The 13,566-nt window shown below is 48.7% G+C and overlaps 1 protein-coding gene across 1 annotated transcript in view; it reads left to right on the top strand.

Moving 5' to 3' along the window:
• The window catches only part of PRTG (protogenin), a 219,702-nt gene that overhangs the window by 194,653 nt on the left and 11,483 nt on the right, over window positions 1–13,566 (top strand). Inside the window, exon 17 of the mRNA XM_063926136.1 lies at window positions 12,392–12,506. Coding sequence (XP_063782206.1) covers window positions 12,392–12,506 — 115 coding nt within the window. The remainder of the gene's footprint in view (window positions 1–12,391; window positions 12,507–13,566) is intronic.

Below are 13,566 nucleotides of genomic sequence, written 5' to 3'. Positions count from 1 at the left end.
GGCTCCTCCCCCTATGACCCTCCTCCAAGCCTCAGTTAAGATTTTGTGCCCGAACGAGAAGGGTGCAATCTAGGTGGCTCTCCTGAGCTGCTTAGAGTAAAAGTTTAAATAGGTTTTTTATTTTCAGTGAGACCTGCTGGCAACAGGCTCACTGCATCGAGGGACTAAGGGGAGAAGAAGCGAACTCACCTGCGTGCAGAGTGGATTGGGCTTCTTAGGCTACTGGACATTAGCTCCAGAGGGCCGATCACAGGCCCAGCCATGGATGGGTCCCGGAGCCGCGCCGCCGGCCCCCTTACAGATGCTGAAGCAAGAAGAGGTCCATAAATCGGCGGCAGAAGACTTTCCTGTCTTCATAAGGTAGCGCACAGCACTGCAGCTGTGCGCCATTGCTCTCAGCACACTTCACACTTCGGTCACTGAGGGTGCAGGGCGCTAGGGGGGGGCGCCCTGGGAAGCAATGAATTTACCTTATTTGGCAAAAAATACATCACATATAGCTCCTGGGCTATATGGATGTATTTAACCCCTGCCAGTTTTCCAGAAAAAAGCGGGAGAAGAGCCCGCCGTGAAGGGGGCGGGGCCTATCTCCTCAGCACACAGCGCCATTTTTCCACACAGCTCCGCTGGTAGGAAGGCTCCCAGAATCTCCCCTGCATCCTGCAACTACAGAAACAGGGTAAAAAAGAGAGGGGGGCACTTATTTGGCAAAATAACAGATATAAGCAGCTATAAGGGATAGACACTTATTGTAAGGTTGTCCCTATACATATATAGCGCTCTGGTGTGTGCTGGCAAACTCTCCCTCTGTCTCCCCAAGGGGCTAAGTGGGTCCTGTCCTCTATCAGAGCATTCCCTGTGTGTGTGCTGGGTGTCGGTACGTGTGTGTCGACATGTATGAGGAGGAAAATGATGTGGAGGCGGAGCAATTGCCTATAATGGTGATGTCACCCCCTAGGGAGTCGACACCTGAATGGATGGCCGTAATTAAGGAATTACGTGACAGTGTCGGCACGTTACAGAAAACTGTTGACGACATGAGACAGCCGGCAGCTCAGTTAGTGCCTGTCCAGGCGTCTCAAACACCGTCAGGGGCTATTAAACGCCCGTTACCTCAGTGGGTCGACACGGACCCAGACACAGACACTGACTCCAGTGTCGACGGTGAAGAAACAAACGTATTTTCTCTATCGTCCTAGTGGATGCTGGGGTTCCTGAAAGGACCATGGGGAATAGCGGCTCCGCAGGAGACAGGGCACAAAAAGTAAAGCTTTTCCAGATCAGGTGGTGTGCACTGGCTCCTCCCCCTATGACCCTCCTCCAGACTCCAGTTAGATTTTTGTGCCCGGCCGAGAAGGGTGCAATCTAGGTGGCTCTCCTAAAGAGCTGCTTAGAAAAAGTTTAGCTTAGGTTTTTTATTTTACAGTGAGTCCTGCTGGCAACAGGATCACTGCAACGAGGGACTGAGGGGAGAAGAAGTGAACTCACCTGCGTGCAGGATGGATTGGCTTCTTGGCTACTGGACATCAGCTCCAGAGGGACGATCACAGGTACAGCCTGGATGGTCACCGGAGCCGCGCCGCCGGCCCCCTTGCAGATGCTGAAGTCAGAAGAGGTCCAGAATCGGCGGCTGAAGACTCCTGCAGTCTTCTAAAGGTAGCGCACAGCACTGCAGCTGTGCGCCATTTTCCTCTCAGCACACTTCACACGCAGTCACTGAGGGTGCAGGGCGCTGGGGGGGGGCGCCCTGGGAGGCAAATGTAACCTATATAAAGGCTAAAAATACCTCACATATAGCCCCCAGAGGCTATATGGAGATATTTAACCCCTGCCTGGATTCACTAAATAGCGGGAGACGAGCCCGCCGGAAAAGGGGCGGGGCCTATCTCCTCAGCACACGGCGCCATTTCCTCTCACAGCTCCGCTGGTCAGGACGGCTCCCAGGTCTCTCCCCTGCACTGCACTACAGAAACAGGGTAAAACAGAGAGGGGGGGGCAAATTTATGGCGATATTTTGATATATATAAAGCAGCTATAAGGGAGCACTTATTATAAGGCTATCCCTGTTATATATAGCGCTTTTGGTGTGTGCTGGCAAACTCTCCCTCTGTCTCCCCAAAGGGCTAGTGGGTCCTGTCTTCGTTAGGAGCATTCCCTGTGTGTCTGCTGTGTGTCGGTACGTGTGTGTCGACATGTATGAGGACGATATTGGTGTGGAGGCGGAGCAATTGCCAAATATGAGGATGTCACCCCCTAGGGAGTCGACACCAGAATGGATGCCTTTATTTATGGAACTACGGGATAGTGTCAACACGCTAAAGCAGTCGTTTGACGACATGAGACGGCCGGACAATCAATTAGTGCCTGTCCAGGCGACTCAAACACTGTCAGGGGCTGTGAAACGCCCTTTGCCTCAGTCGGTCGACACAGACCCAGACACAGGCACTGACTCCAGTGGTGACGGTGACGAATCAACCGTATTTTCCAGTAGGGCCACACGTTATATGATTTTGGCAATGAAGGAGGCGTTACATTTAGCTGATACTACAGGTACCACTAAACAGGGTATTATGTGGGGTGTGAAAAAACTACCTATAGTTTTTCCTGAATCAGAAGAATTAAATGACGTGTGTAATGAAGCGTGGGTTGCCCCTGATAAAAAGCTGATAATTTCAAAGAAATTATTGGCATTATACCCTTTCCCGCCAGAGGTTAGGGAGCGCTGGGAAACACCTCCTAGGGTGGACAAGGCGCTAACACGCTTATCTAAACAAGTGGCGTTACCCTCTCCTGAGACGGCCGCACTTAAAGATCCATCAGATAGGAGGATGGAAAATATCCAAAAAAGTATATACACACATGCAGGTGTTATACTACGACCAGCTATAGCGACTGCCTGGATGTGCAGTGCTGGGGTAGTTTGGTCAGAGTCCCTGATTGAAAATATTGATACCCTGGACAGGGACAATATTTTACTGTCGTTAGAACAAATAAAGGATGCATTTCTTTATATGCGTGATGCACAGAGGGATATCTGCACACTGGCATCACGGGTAAGTGCTATGTCCATTTCGGCCAGAAGAGCTTTATGGACGCGACAGTGGACAGGCGATGCGGATTCAAAACGACATATGGAAGTTTTGCCGTATAAAGGGGAGGAGTTATTTGGAGTCGGTCTATCAGATTTGGTGGCCACGGCTACAGCCGGGAAATCCACCTTTCTACCTCAAGTCACTCCCCAACAGAAAAAGGCACCGACTTTTCAACCGCAGCCCTTTCGTTCCTTTAAAAATAAGACAGCAAAGGGCTATTCATATCTGCCACGAGGCAGAGGTCGAGGGAAGAGACAGCAACAGGCAGCTCCTTCCCAGGAACAGAAGCCTTCCCCGGCTTCTACAAAAGCCTCAGCATGACGCTGGGGCTTCTCAAGCGGACTCGGGGACGGTGGGTGGTCGTCTCAAAAATTACAGCGCGCAGTGGGCTCACTCGCAGGTAGATCCCTGGATCCTGCAGATAATATCTCAGGGGTACAGGTTGGAATTAGAGACAGATCCACCTCGCCGTTTCCTGAAGTCTGCTTTACCAACGTCCCCCTCCGAAAGGGAGACGGTTTTGGAAGCCATTCACAAGCTGTACTCTCAGCAGGTGATAGTCAAGGTACCTCTTCTACAACAAGAGAAGTTCAAGTTCAAGATGGAGTCACTCAGAGCAGTGATAGCGAACCTGGAAGAGGGGGACTTTATGGTATCCTTGGACATCAAGGATGCGTATCTCCACGTTCCAATTTACCCCTCACACCAGGGGTACCTCAGGTTCGTTGTACAAAACTGTCACTATCAGTTTCAGACGCTGCCGTTCGGATTGTCCACGGCACCTCGGGTCTTTACAAAGGTAATGGCCGAGATGATGATTCTTCTTCGAAGAAAAGGCATATTAATTATCCCATACTTGGACGATCTCCTAATAAGGGCAAGGTCCAGAGAACAGCTAGAGATGGGATTAGCACTGTCTCAAGAAGTGCTAAAACAGCACGGGTGGATTCTGAATATTCCAAAATCCCAGTTAATGCCGACAACTCGTCTGCTGTTCCTAGGGATGATTCTGGACACGGTTCGGAAAAAGGTTTTTCTCCCGGAGGAAAAAGCCAAGGAGTTATCCGAGCTTGTCAGGAACCTCCTAAAACCAGGAAAGGTGTCTGTACATCAATGCACAAGAGTCCTGGGAAAAATGGTGGCTTCTTACGAAGCAATTCCATTCGGCAGATTCCACGCAAGAATTTTCCAAAGGGATCTGTTGGACAAATGGTCAGGGTCGCATCTTCAGATGCACCTGCGGATAACCCTGTCTCCAAGGACAAGGGTGTCTCTTCTGTGGTGGTTGCAGAGTGCTCATCTATTGGAGGGCCGCAGATTCGGCATACAGGATTGGATCCTGGTGACCACGGACGCCAGCCTGAGAGGCTGGGGAGCAGTCACACAAGGAAGAAACTTCCAGGGAGTATGGACGAGCCTGGAAACGTCTCTTCACATAAACATTCTGGAACTAAGAGCAATATACAATGCTCTAAGCCAGGCAGAACCTCTGCTTCAGGGAAAACCAGTGTTGATCCAGTCGGACAACATCACGGCAGTCGCCCATGTGAACAGACAGGGCGGCACAAGAAGCAGGAGTGCAATGGCAGAAGCTGCAAGGATTCTTCGCTGGGCAGAGAATCATGTGATAGCACTGTCAGCAGTGTTCATCCCGGGAGTGGACAACTGGGAAGCAGACTTCCTCAGCAGACACGATCTTCACCCGGGAGAGTGGGGACTTCATCCAGAAGTCTTCCACTTGCTGGTAACCCGTTGGGAAAGACCAATGGTGGACATGATGGCGTCTCGCCTCAACAAAAAACTGGACAGGTATTGCGCCAGGTCAAGAGATCCGCAGGCAATAGCTGTGGACGCGCTGGTAACGCCTTGGGTGTACCAGTCGGTGTATGTGTTTCCTCCTCTGCCTCTCATACCAAAAGTATTGAGAATTATACGGCAAAGAGGCGTTAAGACGATACTAGTGGTTCCGGATTGGCCAAGAAGGACTTGGTACCCGGAACTTCAAGAGATGATCACGGAAGATCCGTGGCCTCTACCTCTAAGGAGGGACTTGCTTCAGCAGGGTCCCTGTCTGTTTCAAGACTTACCGCGGCTGCGTTTGACGGCATGGCGGTTGAACGCCGGATCCTAAAGGAAAAAGGCATGCCGGAAGAAGTCATTCCTACTTTGATTAAAGCAAGGAAGGAAGTAACCGTGCAACATTATCACCGAATTTGGCGAAAATATGTTGCGTGGTGCGAAGATCGGAGTGCTCCGACGGAGGAATTTCAACTGGGTCGATTCCTACATTTCCTGCAATCAGGATTGTCTATGGGTCTCAAATTGGGATCTATTAAGGTTCAAATTTCGGCCCTGTCGATTTTCTTTCAAAAAGAATTGGCTTCAGTCCCTGAAGTCCAGACCTTTGTTAAGGGAGTGCTACATATACAGCCTCCTGTGGTGCCTCCAGTGGCACCGTGGGATCTCAATGTGGTTTTGGACTTTCTAAAATCTCATTGGTTTGAACCACTAAAGAAGGTGGATTTGAAATATCTCACATGGAAAGTGACCATGCTTCTAGCCCTGGCTTCGGCCAGGAGAGTGTCAGAACTGGCAGCTTTATCTTACAAAAGCCCATATCTGATTTTCCATTCGGACAGGGCAGAACTGCGGACTCGTCCGCATTTTCTCCCTAAGGTGGTGTCAGCATTTCATCTGAACCAGCCTATTGTAGTGCCTGCGGCTACAAGTGACTTGGAGGACTCCAAGTTACTGGACGTTGTCAGAGCATTAAAAATATATATTGCAAGGACAGCTGGAGTCAGAAAATCTGACTCGTTGTTTATATTGTATGCACCCAACAAGATGGGTGCTCCTGCGTCTAAGCAGACGATTGCTCGTTGGATCTGTAGCACAATCCAACTTGCACATTCTGTGGCAGGCCTGCCACAGCCTAAATCTGTAAAGGCCCACTCCACAAGGAAGGTGGGCTCATCTTGGGCGGCTGCCCGAGGGGTCTCGGCATTACAACTTTGCCGAGCAGCTACGTGGTCAGGGGAGAACACGTTTGTAAAATTTTACAAATTTGATACTCTGGCTAAGGAGGACCTGGAGTTCTCTCATTCGGTGCTGCAGAGTCATCCGCACTCTCCCGCCCGTTTGGGAGCTTTGGTATAATCCCCATGGTCCTTTCAGGAACCCCAGCATCCACTAGGACGATAGAGAAAATAAGATTTTACTTACCGATAAATCTATTTCTCGGAGTCCGTAGTGGATGCTGGGCGCCCATCCCAAGTGCGGATTATCTGCAATAATTGTACATAGTTATTGTTAACTAATTCGGGTTATTGTTGAAGGAAGCCATCTTTCAGAGGCTCCGCTGTTATCATACTGTTAACTGGGTTTAGATCACAAGTTGTACGGTGTGATTGGTGTGGCTGGTATGAGTCTTACCCGGGATTCAAAATCCTCCCTTATTGTGTACGCTCGTCCGGGCACAGTACCTAACTGGAGTCTGGAGGAGGGTCATAGGGGGAGGAGCCAGTGCACACCACCTGATCTGGAAAAGCTTTACTTTTTGTGCCCTGTCTCCTGCGGAGCCGCTATTCCCCATGGTCCTTTCAGGAACCCCAGCATCCACTACGGACTCCGAGAAATAGATTTATCGGTAAGTAAAATCTTATTTTCCAGTAGGGCCACACGTTACATGATCACGGCAATGAAGGAGGTTTTGCACATCTCTGATACTGCAAGTACCACAAAAAGGGGTATTATGTGGGGTGTGAAAAAACTACCCGTAGTTTTTCCTGAATCAGATGAATTGAATGAAGTGTGTGATGAAGCGTGGGTTACCCCCGACAAAAAACTGCTAATTTCTAAAAAATTATTGGCACTATATCCCTTCCCACCAGAGGTTAGGGCTCGTTGGGAAACACCCCCTAGGGTGGATAAGGCGCTCACACGCTTATCAAAACAAGTGGCGTTACCGTCTCCAGAAACGGCCGCCCTTAAGGAGCCAGCAGATTGGAGGCTGGAAAATATCCTTAAAAGTATATACACTCATACTGGTGTTATACTGCGACCAGCAATCGCCTCAGCCTGGATGTGCAGTGCTGGGTTGGCGTGGTCGGATTCCCTGACTGAAAATATTGATACCCTAGATAGGGACAGTATATTTTTGCCTATAGAGCATTTAAAAGATGCATTTTTATATATGCGTGATGCACAGCGGAATATTTGCCGACTGGCATCAAGTCTAAGCGCGTTGTCCATTTCTACCAGTAGAGGGTTATGGACACGTCAGTGGTCAGGTGATGCGTATTCCAAACGGCATTTGGAAGTATTGCTTTATTAAGGGAGGAGTTATTTGGGGTCGGTCTTTCAGACCTGGTGGCCACGGCAACAGCTGGGAATTCCACGTTTGTACCCCAGGTCGCCTCTCAACATGAGAAGACGCCGTATTATCAGGCGCAGTCTTTTCGTGGACAAGCGGGCAAAAGGTTCCTCATTTCTGCCCCGTGACAGAGGGAGTGGAAAAAGGCTGCAGAAATCAGCCAGTTCCCAGGAACAGAAACCCTCTCCCGCCTCTGCCAAGCCCTCAGTATACGCTGGGGCTTTACAAGCAGAATCAGGCACGGTGGGGGGCCCGTCTCAATGAATTTCAGCGCGCAGTGGGCTCACTCGCAAGTAGACCCCTGGATCCTTCAGGTGATATCTCAGGGGTACAAATTAGAATTCGAGACGTCTCCCCCTCGCCGTTTCCTAAAGTCGGCTTTACCGATGTCTCCTTCTGACAGGGAGACAGTTTTGGAAGCCATTCACAAGCTGTATTCCCAGCAGGTGATAATCAAGATACCCCTCCTGCAACAGGGAACGGGGTATTATTCCACACTGTTGTGGTACCGAAGCCGGACGGCTCGGTGAGACCGATTCTAAATCTAAAATCTTTGAACACTTACGTACAGAGGTTCAAATTCAAGATTGAGTCACTCAGAGCAGTGATTGCGAACCTGGAAGAAGGGGACTACATGATGTCTCGGGACATCAAGGATGCTTACCTTCATGTCAAAATTTACCCTTCTCACCAAGGGTACCTCAGGTTTATGGTACAGAACTGTCACTATCAGTTCAGACGCTGCCGTATGGATGGTACACGGCACCCCGGGTCTTTACCAAGGTAATGGCCGAAATGATGATATTCCTTCGAAGGAAGTGAATTTTAGTTATCCCTTCCTTGGACAATTCCCTGATAAGGGTAAGATCCAGGGAACAGTTGGAGGTCGGTGTAGCACTATCTCAGGTAGTGTTGCGGCAGCACGATTGGATTCTCAATATTCCAAAATCGCACCTGGTTCCGACGACGTGTCTTCTGTTCCTAGGGATGATCCTGGACACAGTCCAGAAAAAGGTGTTTCTCCCGGAGGAGAAAGCCAGGGAGTTATCCGAGCTAGTCAGGAACCTCCTAAAACCGAGCCAAGTCTCAGTGCATCAATGCACAAGGGTTCTGGGTAAAATGGTGGCTTCCTACGAAGCAATCCCATTCGGCAGATTCCACGCAAGAACTTTCCAGTGGGACCTGCTGGACAAATGGTCCGGATCGCATCTTCAGATGCATCAGCGGATAACCCTGTCACCAAGGACAAGGGTGTCCCTCCTGTGGTGGTTGCAGAGTGCTCATCTTCTAGAGGGCCGCAGATTAGGCATTCAGGACTGGGTCCTGGTGACCACGGATGCCAGCCTGCGAGGCTGGGGAGCAGTCACACAGGGAAGGAATATCCAGGGCTTATGGTCAAGCCTGGAGACATCACTTCACATAAATATCCTGAAGCTAAGGGACATTTACAATGCTCTAAGCTTAGCAAGACCTCTGCTTCAAGGTCAGCCGGTGTTGATCCAGTCGGACAACATCACGGCAGTCACCCACGTAAACAGACAGGGTGGCACAAGAAGCAGGAGGGCAATGGCAGAAGCTGCAAGGATTCTTCGCTGGGCGGAAAATCATGTGATAGCACTGTCAGCAGTATTCATTCCTGGAGTGGACAACTGGGAAGCAGACTTCCTCAGCACGACCTCCACCCGGGAGAGTGGGAACTTCACCCAGAAGTCTTCCACATGATTAAAAACTCGACAGGTATTGCGCCAGGTCCAGGGACCCTCAGGCAATAAGCTGTAGACGCTCTGGTAACACCGTGGGTGTACCAGTCAGGGTATGTGTTCCCTCCTCTGCCTCTCATACCCAAGGTACTGAGATTGATAAGATGGAGAGGAGTAAGCACTATATTCGTGGTTCCGGATTGGCCAAGAAGGACTTGGTAACCGGAACTTCAAGAGATGCTCACGGAGGATCCGTGGCCTCTACCTCTAAGAAGGGACCTGCTCCAGCAAGGACCCTGTCTGTTCCAAGACTTACCGCGGCTGCGTTTGACGGCATGGCGGTTGAACGCCGGATCCTGAAGGAAAAAAGGCATTCCGGATGAAGTCATCCCTATCCTGATCAAAGCCAGGAAGGATGTAACCGCAAAAACATTATCACCGCAATTGGCGAAAATATGTTGCGTGGTGCGAGGCCAGTAAGGCCCGACGGAGGAAATTCAACTGGGTCGATTCCTACATTTCCTGCAAACAGGAGTGTCTATGGGCCTGAAATTGGGGTCCATTAAGGTTCAAATTTCGGCCCTGTCAATTTTCTTCCAAAAAGAACTAGCTTCAGTCCCTGAAGTTCAGACGTTTGTAAAAGGGGTACTGCATATACAGCCTCCTTTTGTGCCTCCAGTGGCACTTTGGGATCTCAATGTAGTTTTGGGTTCCAAAAGTCACATTGGTTTGAACCACTTAAATCTGTGGAGTTAAAATATCTCACATGGAAAGTGGTCATGCTGTTGGCCCTGGCCTGGGCCAGGCGCGTGTCACAATTGGCGGCTTTATCCTGAAAAAGCCCTTATCTGATTTTCCATTCGGACAGGGCGGAATTGAGGACTCGTCCTCAGTTTCTCCCCAAGGTGGTTTCAGCGTCTCACCTGAACCAACCTATTGGTGGTGCCTGCGGCTACTAGGGACTTGGAGGCCTCCAAGTTGCTAGACGTTGTCAGTGCCCTGAAAATATATGTTTCCAGGATGGCTGGAGTCAGGAAATCTGACTCGCTGTTTATCCTGTGTGCACCCAACAAGCTGGGTGCTCCTGCTTCTAAGCAGACTATTGCTCGTTGGATTTGTAGTACAATTCAGCTTGCACATTCTGTGGCAGGCCTGCCACAGCCAAAAATCTGTAAATGCCCACTCCACAAGGAAGGTGGGCTCATCTTGGGCGGCTGCCCGAGGGGTCTCGGCTTTACAACTTTGCCGAGCAGCTACTTGGTCAGGAGCAAATACGTTTGTAAAATTCTACAAAATTGATATCCTGGCTGAGGAGGACCTGGAGTTCTCTCATTTGGTGCTGCAGAGTCATCCGCACTCTCCCGCCCGTTTGGGAGCTTTGGTATAATCCCCATGGTCCTTACGGAGTCCCCAGCATCCACTTAGGACGTTAGAGAAAATAAGAATTTACTTACCGATAATTCTATTTCTCATAGTCCGTAGTGGATGCTGGGCGCCCATCCCAAGTGCGGATTGTCTGCAATACTTGTACATAGTTATTGTTACAAAAATCGGGTTATTATTGTTGTGAGCCATCTTTCAGAGGCTCCTCTGTTATCATGCTGTTAACTGGGTTCAGATCACAGGTTATACGGTGTGATTGGTGTGGCTGGTATGAGTCTTACCCGGGATTCAAAATCCTTCCTTATTGTGTACGCTCGTCCGGGCACAGTATCCTAACTGAGGCTTGGAGGAGGGTCATAGGGGGAGGAGCCAGTGCACACCAGCTAGTCCTAAAGCTTTTACTTTGTGCCCAGTCTCCTGCGGAGCCGCTATTCCCCATGGTCCTTACGGAGTCCCCAGCATCCACTACGGACTATGAGAAATAGAATTATCGGTAAGTAAATTCTTATTATATATATATATATATATATATATATATACACACACACATAATATATATGTTATTATCTCAGTAGGGGACCCAATAATGTGGGATTTTGGATAAGGGATACTCAACCTGTGTGTGTGTGTGTGTGTGTGTGTGTGTGTGTGTGTGTGTGTGTGTGTGTGTGTATATATATATATATATATATATAGAGAGAGAGAGAGAGGTACAGCCTAGTTTCAGCTGCCAGTGGATGCTCATTAACATTTCTGCTTCCTACAGTTCTCATTTTTCTACATGGAGGTCATAGGGGGTTATTCCATGCTACCGCAATATCCCTGTTGGTGGCACCACTGCGCACGCGCAGGTCCCGTCCTGCCCGGGCAATGCGATAGCATCGCATTGGCTGCGAGTGCCTCTACTCGATTGACAGGTAGAGGTGTTCTAAGGGCAGGCAGGGGGCGGCAATGGACTGTTGCGGAGGTGGGTCGGAGCCATTTTTGGGGCGGATGCGTGATGTCACACGCCAATTGAAAAAAATGGTGCTGGCCCGCCTGCCTTTACAGCTGCGGAGGCAAGAGGTCATCCACAGTTGATGCGACCACAATTAATTGCAGTCGCAGCCGCTGGGCGGCCTTGCCCTGTGGAGGGTGGCCCCCTGCTTTTTAGCAGAATTTGCAACCTGACCTGAATAACCCCCACAGGGCATTATCTTTGCAGTTTGTGACACACAATCTGTCTACAATGTAACAATATGTTAAGGGGGTACACACAGAGAGATCCGTGCTTAATTTCCAAGCGATCTGACCAGATTGTTTAGAAATTAAGCACGGATCTCTCACGTGTGTATGCCCTATAGCGATAGCAATGCGCGGCCCTGCGCGGCGCTATCACCGGTTCTAGATTGGCCTGCATGCAGGCACAATCTAGTAGATCGCTCACTTGAGCGTCCCCCTTGTGTGCTCAGCAGGGGGAGAGATGTGTGCTGAACGGCCTGTGCTAGATTGCTCAGCACACATCTCCCCATGTGTACCCTTTTATATATCCTACCATATGTGTGTATGCAAATGAGTATCTTTCAACATTATTCCATAATATTGTGTTTCCGTTTGTTTATTCCATGTAAATCTTATCCACCTGTCTGACTACAATGGAATGAATACGTACTGTACTTTGTTTTCTCAAGTGATTGCTTAATTACAACATAGTTCCACAGGAAAACTGATAACATAGTTAAGAGAGTTGAATGAGAAATCAGGGCAGGCACAGACAAGGATACTCACAAAAATCCCCCACCAAAAGAGTATTAGTAAATGGAAGCAAACACTTTTGCAACTTTATCAATTTTTGTTTATTGCAGATTATTTTTACCACCTGGACCAAAAATCAATGACTGGTATTGTGGTGGGAGTATGTATTGCACTGACCTGCATCGTCATCTGTGTGCTCATTCTGATTTACCGCAGCAAAGCCAGGTTTGTACCTGAAATAGTTAAAGTGATTATATTACTGGTTACAGTAATGTTATTACACCTATTGCATGATGAAATGTAATGTACATACTTATAAAATACTGTATATCTGTATAGACTGCATGTGCCACAGCCTCCATTGCTGCCTGTGTATATATACAGTAGTTAGACTTTCCATAGACAGCTAGGGCTAAATTAACTAAGATGGGAGTTCTATTTAAGATGGGATGTTGCCCATAGCAACCAATCAGTTTCTATTTCTCATTTATCTAGCAGCTTCTAGAAGATAATACCTGGAATCTGATTGGTTGCTATGGGCAACATCCCATCTTAAATAGAACTCCCATCTTAGTAAATTTACCCCATATTCTCTTAAGATATAATATTATTCTTCTTCTTATTATTATTATTATTAGGGATCCACAGCACCCAGTTAAGGAGTACATAAACAAATAAGTAAAACAGGAAAACAGTGACTTACAGTTGAAGACAATATAGGACAAGTACAGGGTATATAACCATAGCTACATCAGCAGACGACACTGAAATAAGTATCAAGGTGGGAGTAAACCGTGGGCTTTAGTGCTGTGGAAGATGGTTTAAGTAAAAGGAAAAGTACATGTTGGTAGAGAGCCCTGCTCGTAAGAGCTTACATTATAAAGGGCAGGGGCAGACCGACAGGGGTGACACAGATGGGGTAGACAGAGAGCGTGAAACAGAGTGTTAAGATGAGATTTGGATGGCTTTGGTGAAGAAGTGGGTCTTGAGAGCCCGTTTGAAGTTTTGTAGAGATTTGGAGAGTCTGATGGGGAGAGGTAGAGGATTCCAGAGATAGGGGAAAGCACGTGAAAAATCTTGGAGGTAGGAGGAAGTAATTAGTAGGCAGGAGAGGCAGTGTGCATTAGTGGAAGAAAGAGGATGGGTGGGAGTATAAAGGGAGATAAGGGTCCTCATTCCGAACTGGTCACACGCAGGCGGATTTGTGCACTGCTGCGACCAGGTAATCGCCGCCTACAGGGGAGGGGGTAAACGCTGTGCAGGGGAGCGATTGCTTGTGCAGAGA

Source organism: Pseudophryne corroboree, chromosome 6, assembly GCF_028390025.1.
Source record: "Pseudophryne corroboree isolate aPseCor3 chromosome 6, aPseCor3.hap2, whole genome shotgun sequence".
Taxonomy (NCBI): Eukaryota; Metazoa; Chordata; class Amphibia; order Anura; family Myobatrachidae; genus Pseudophryne; species Pseudophryne corroboree.
This window is presented reverse-complemented; position numbering and strand designations above follow the sequence as displayed.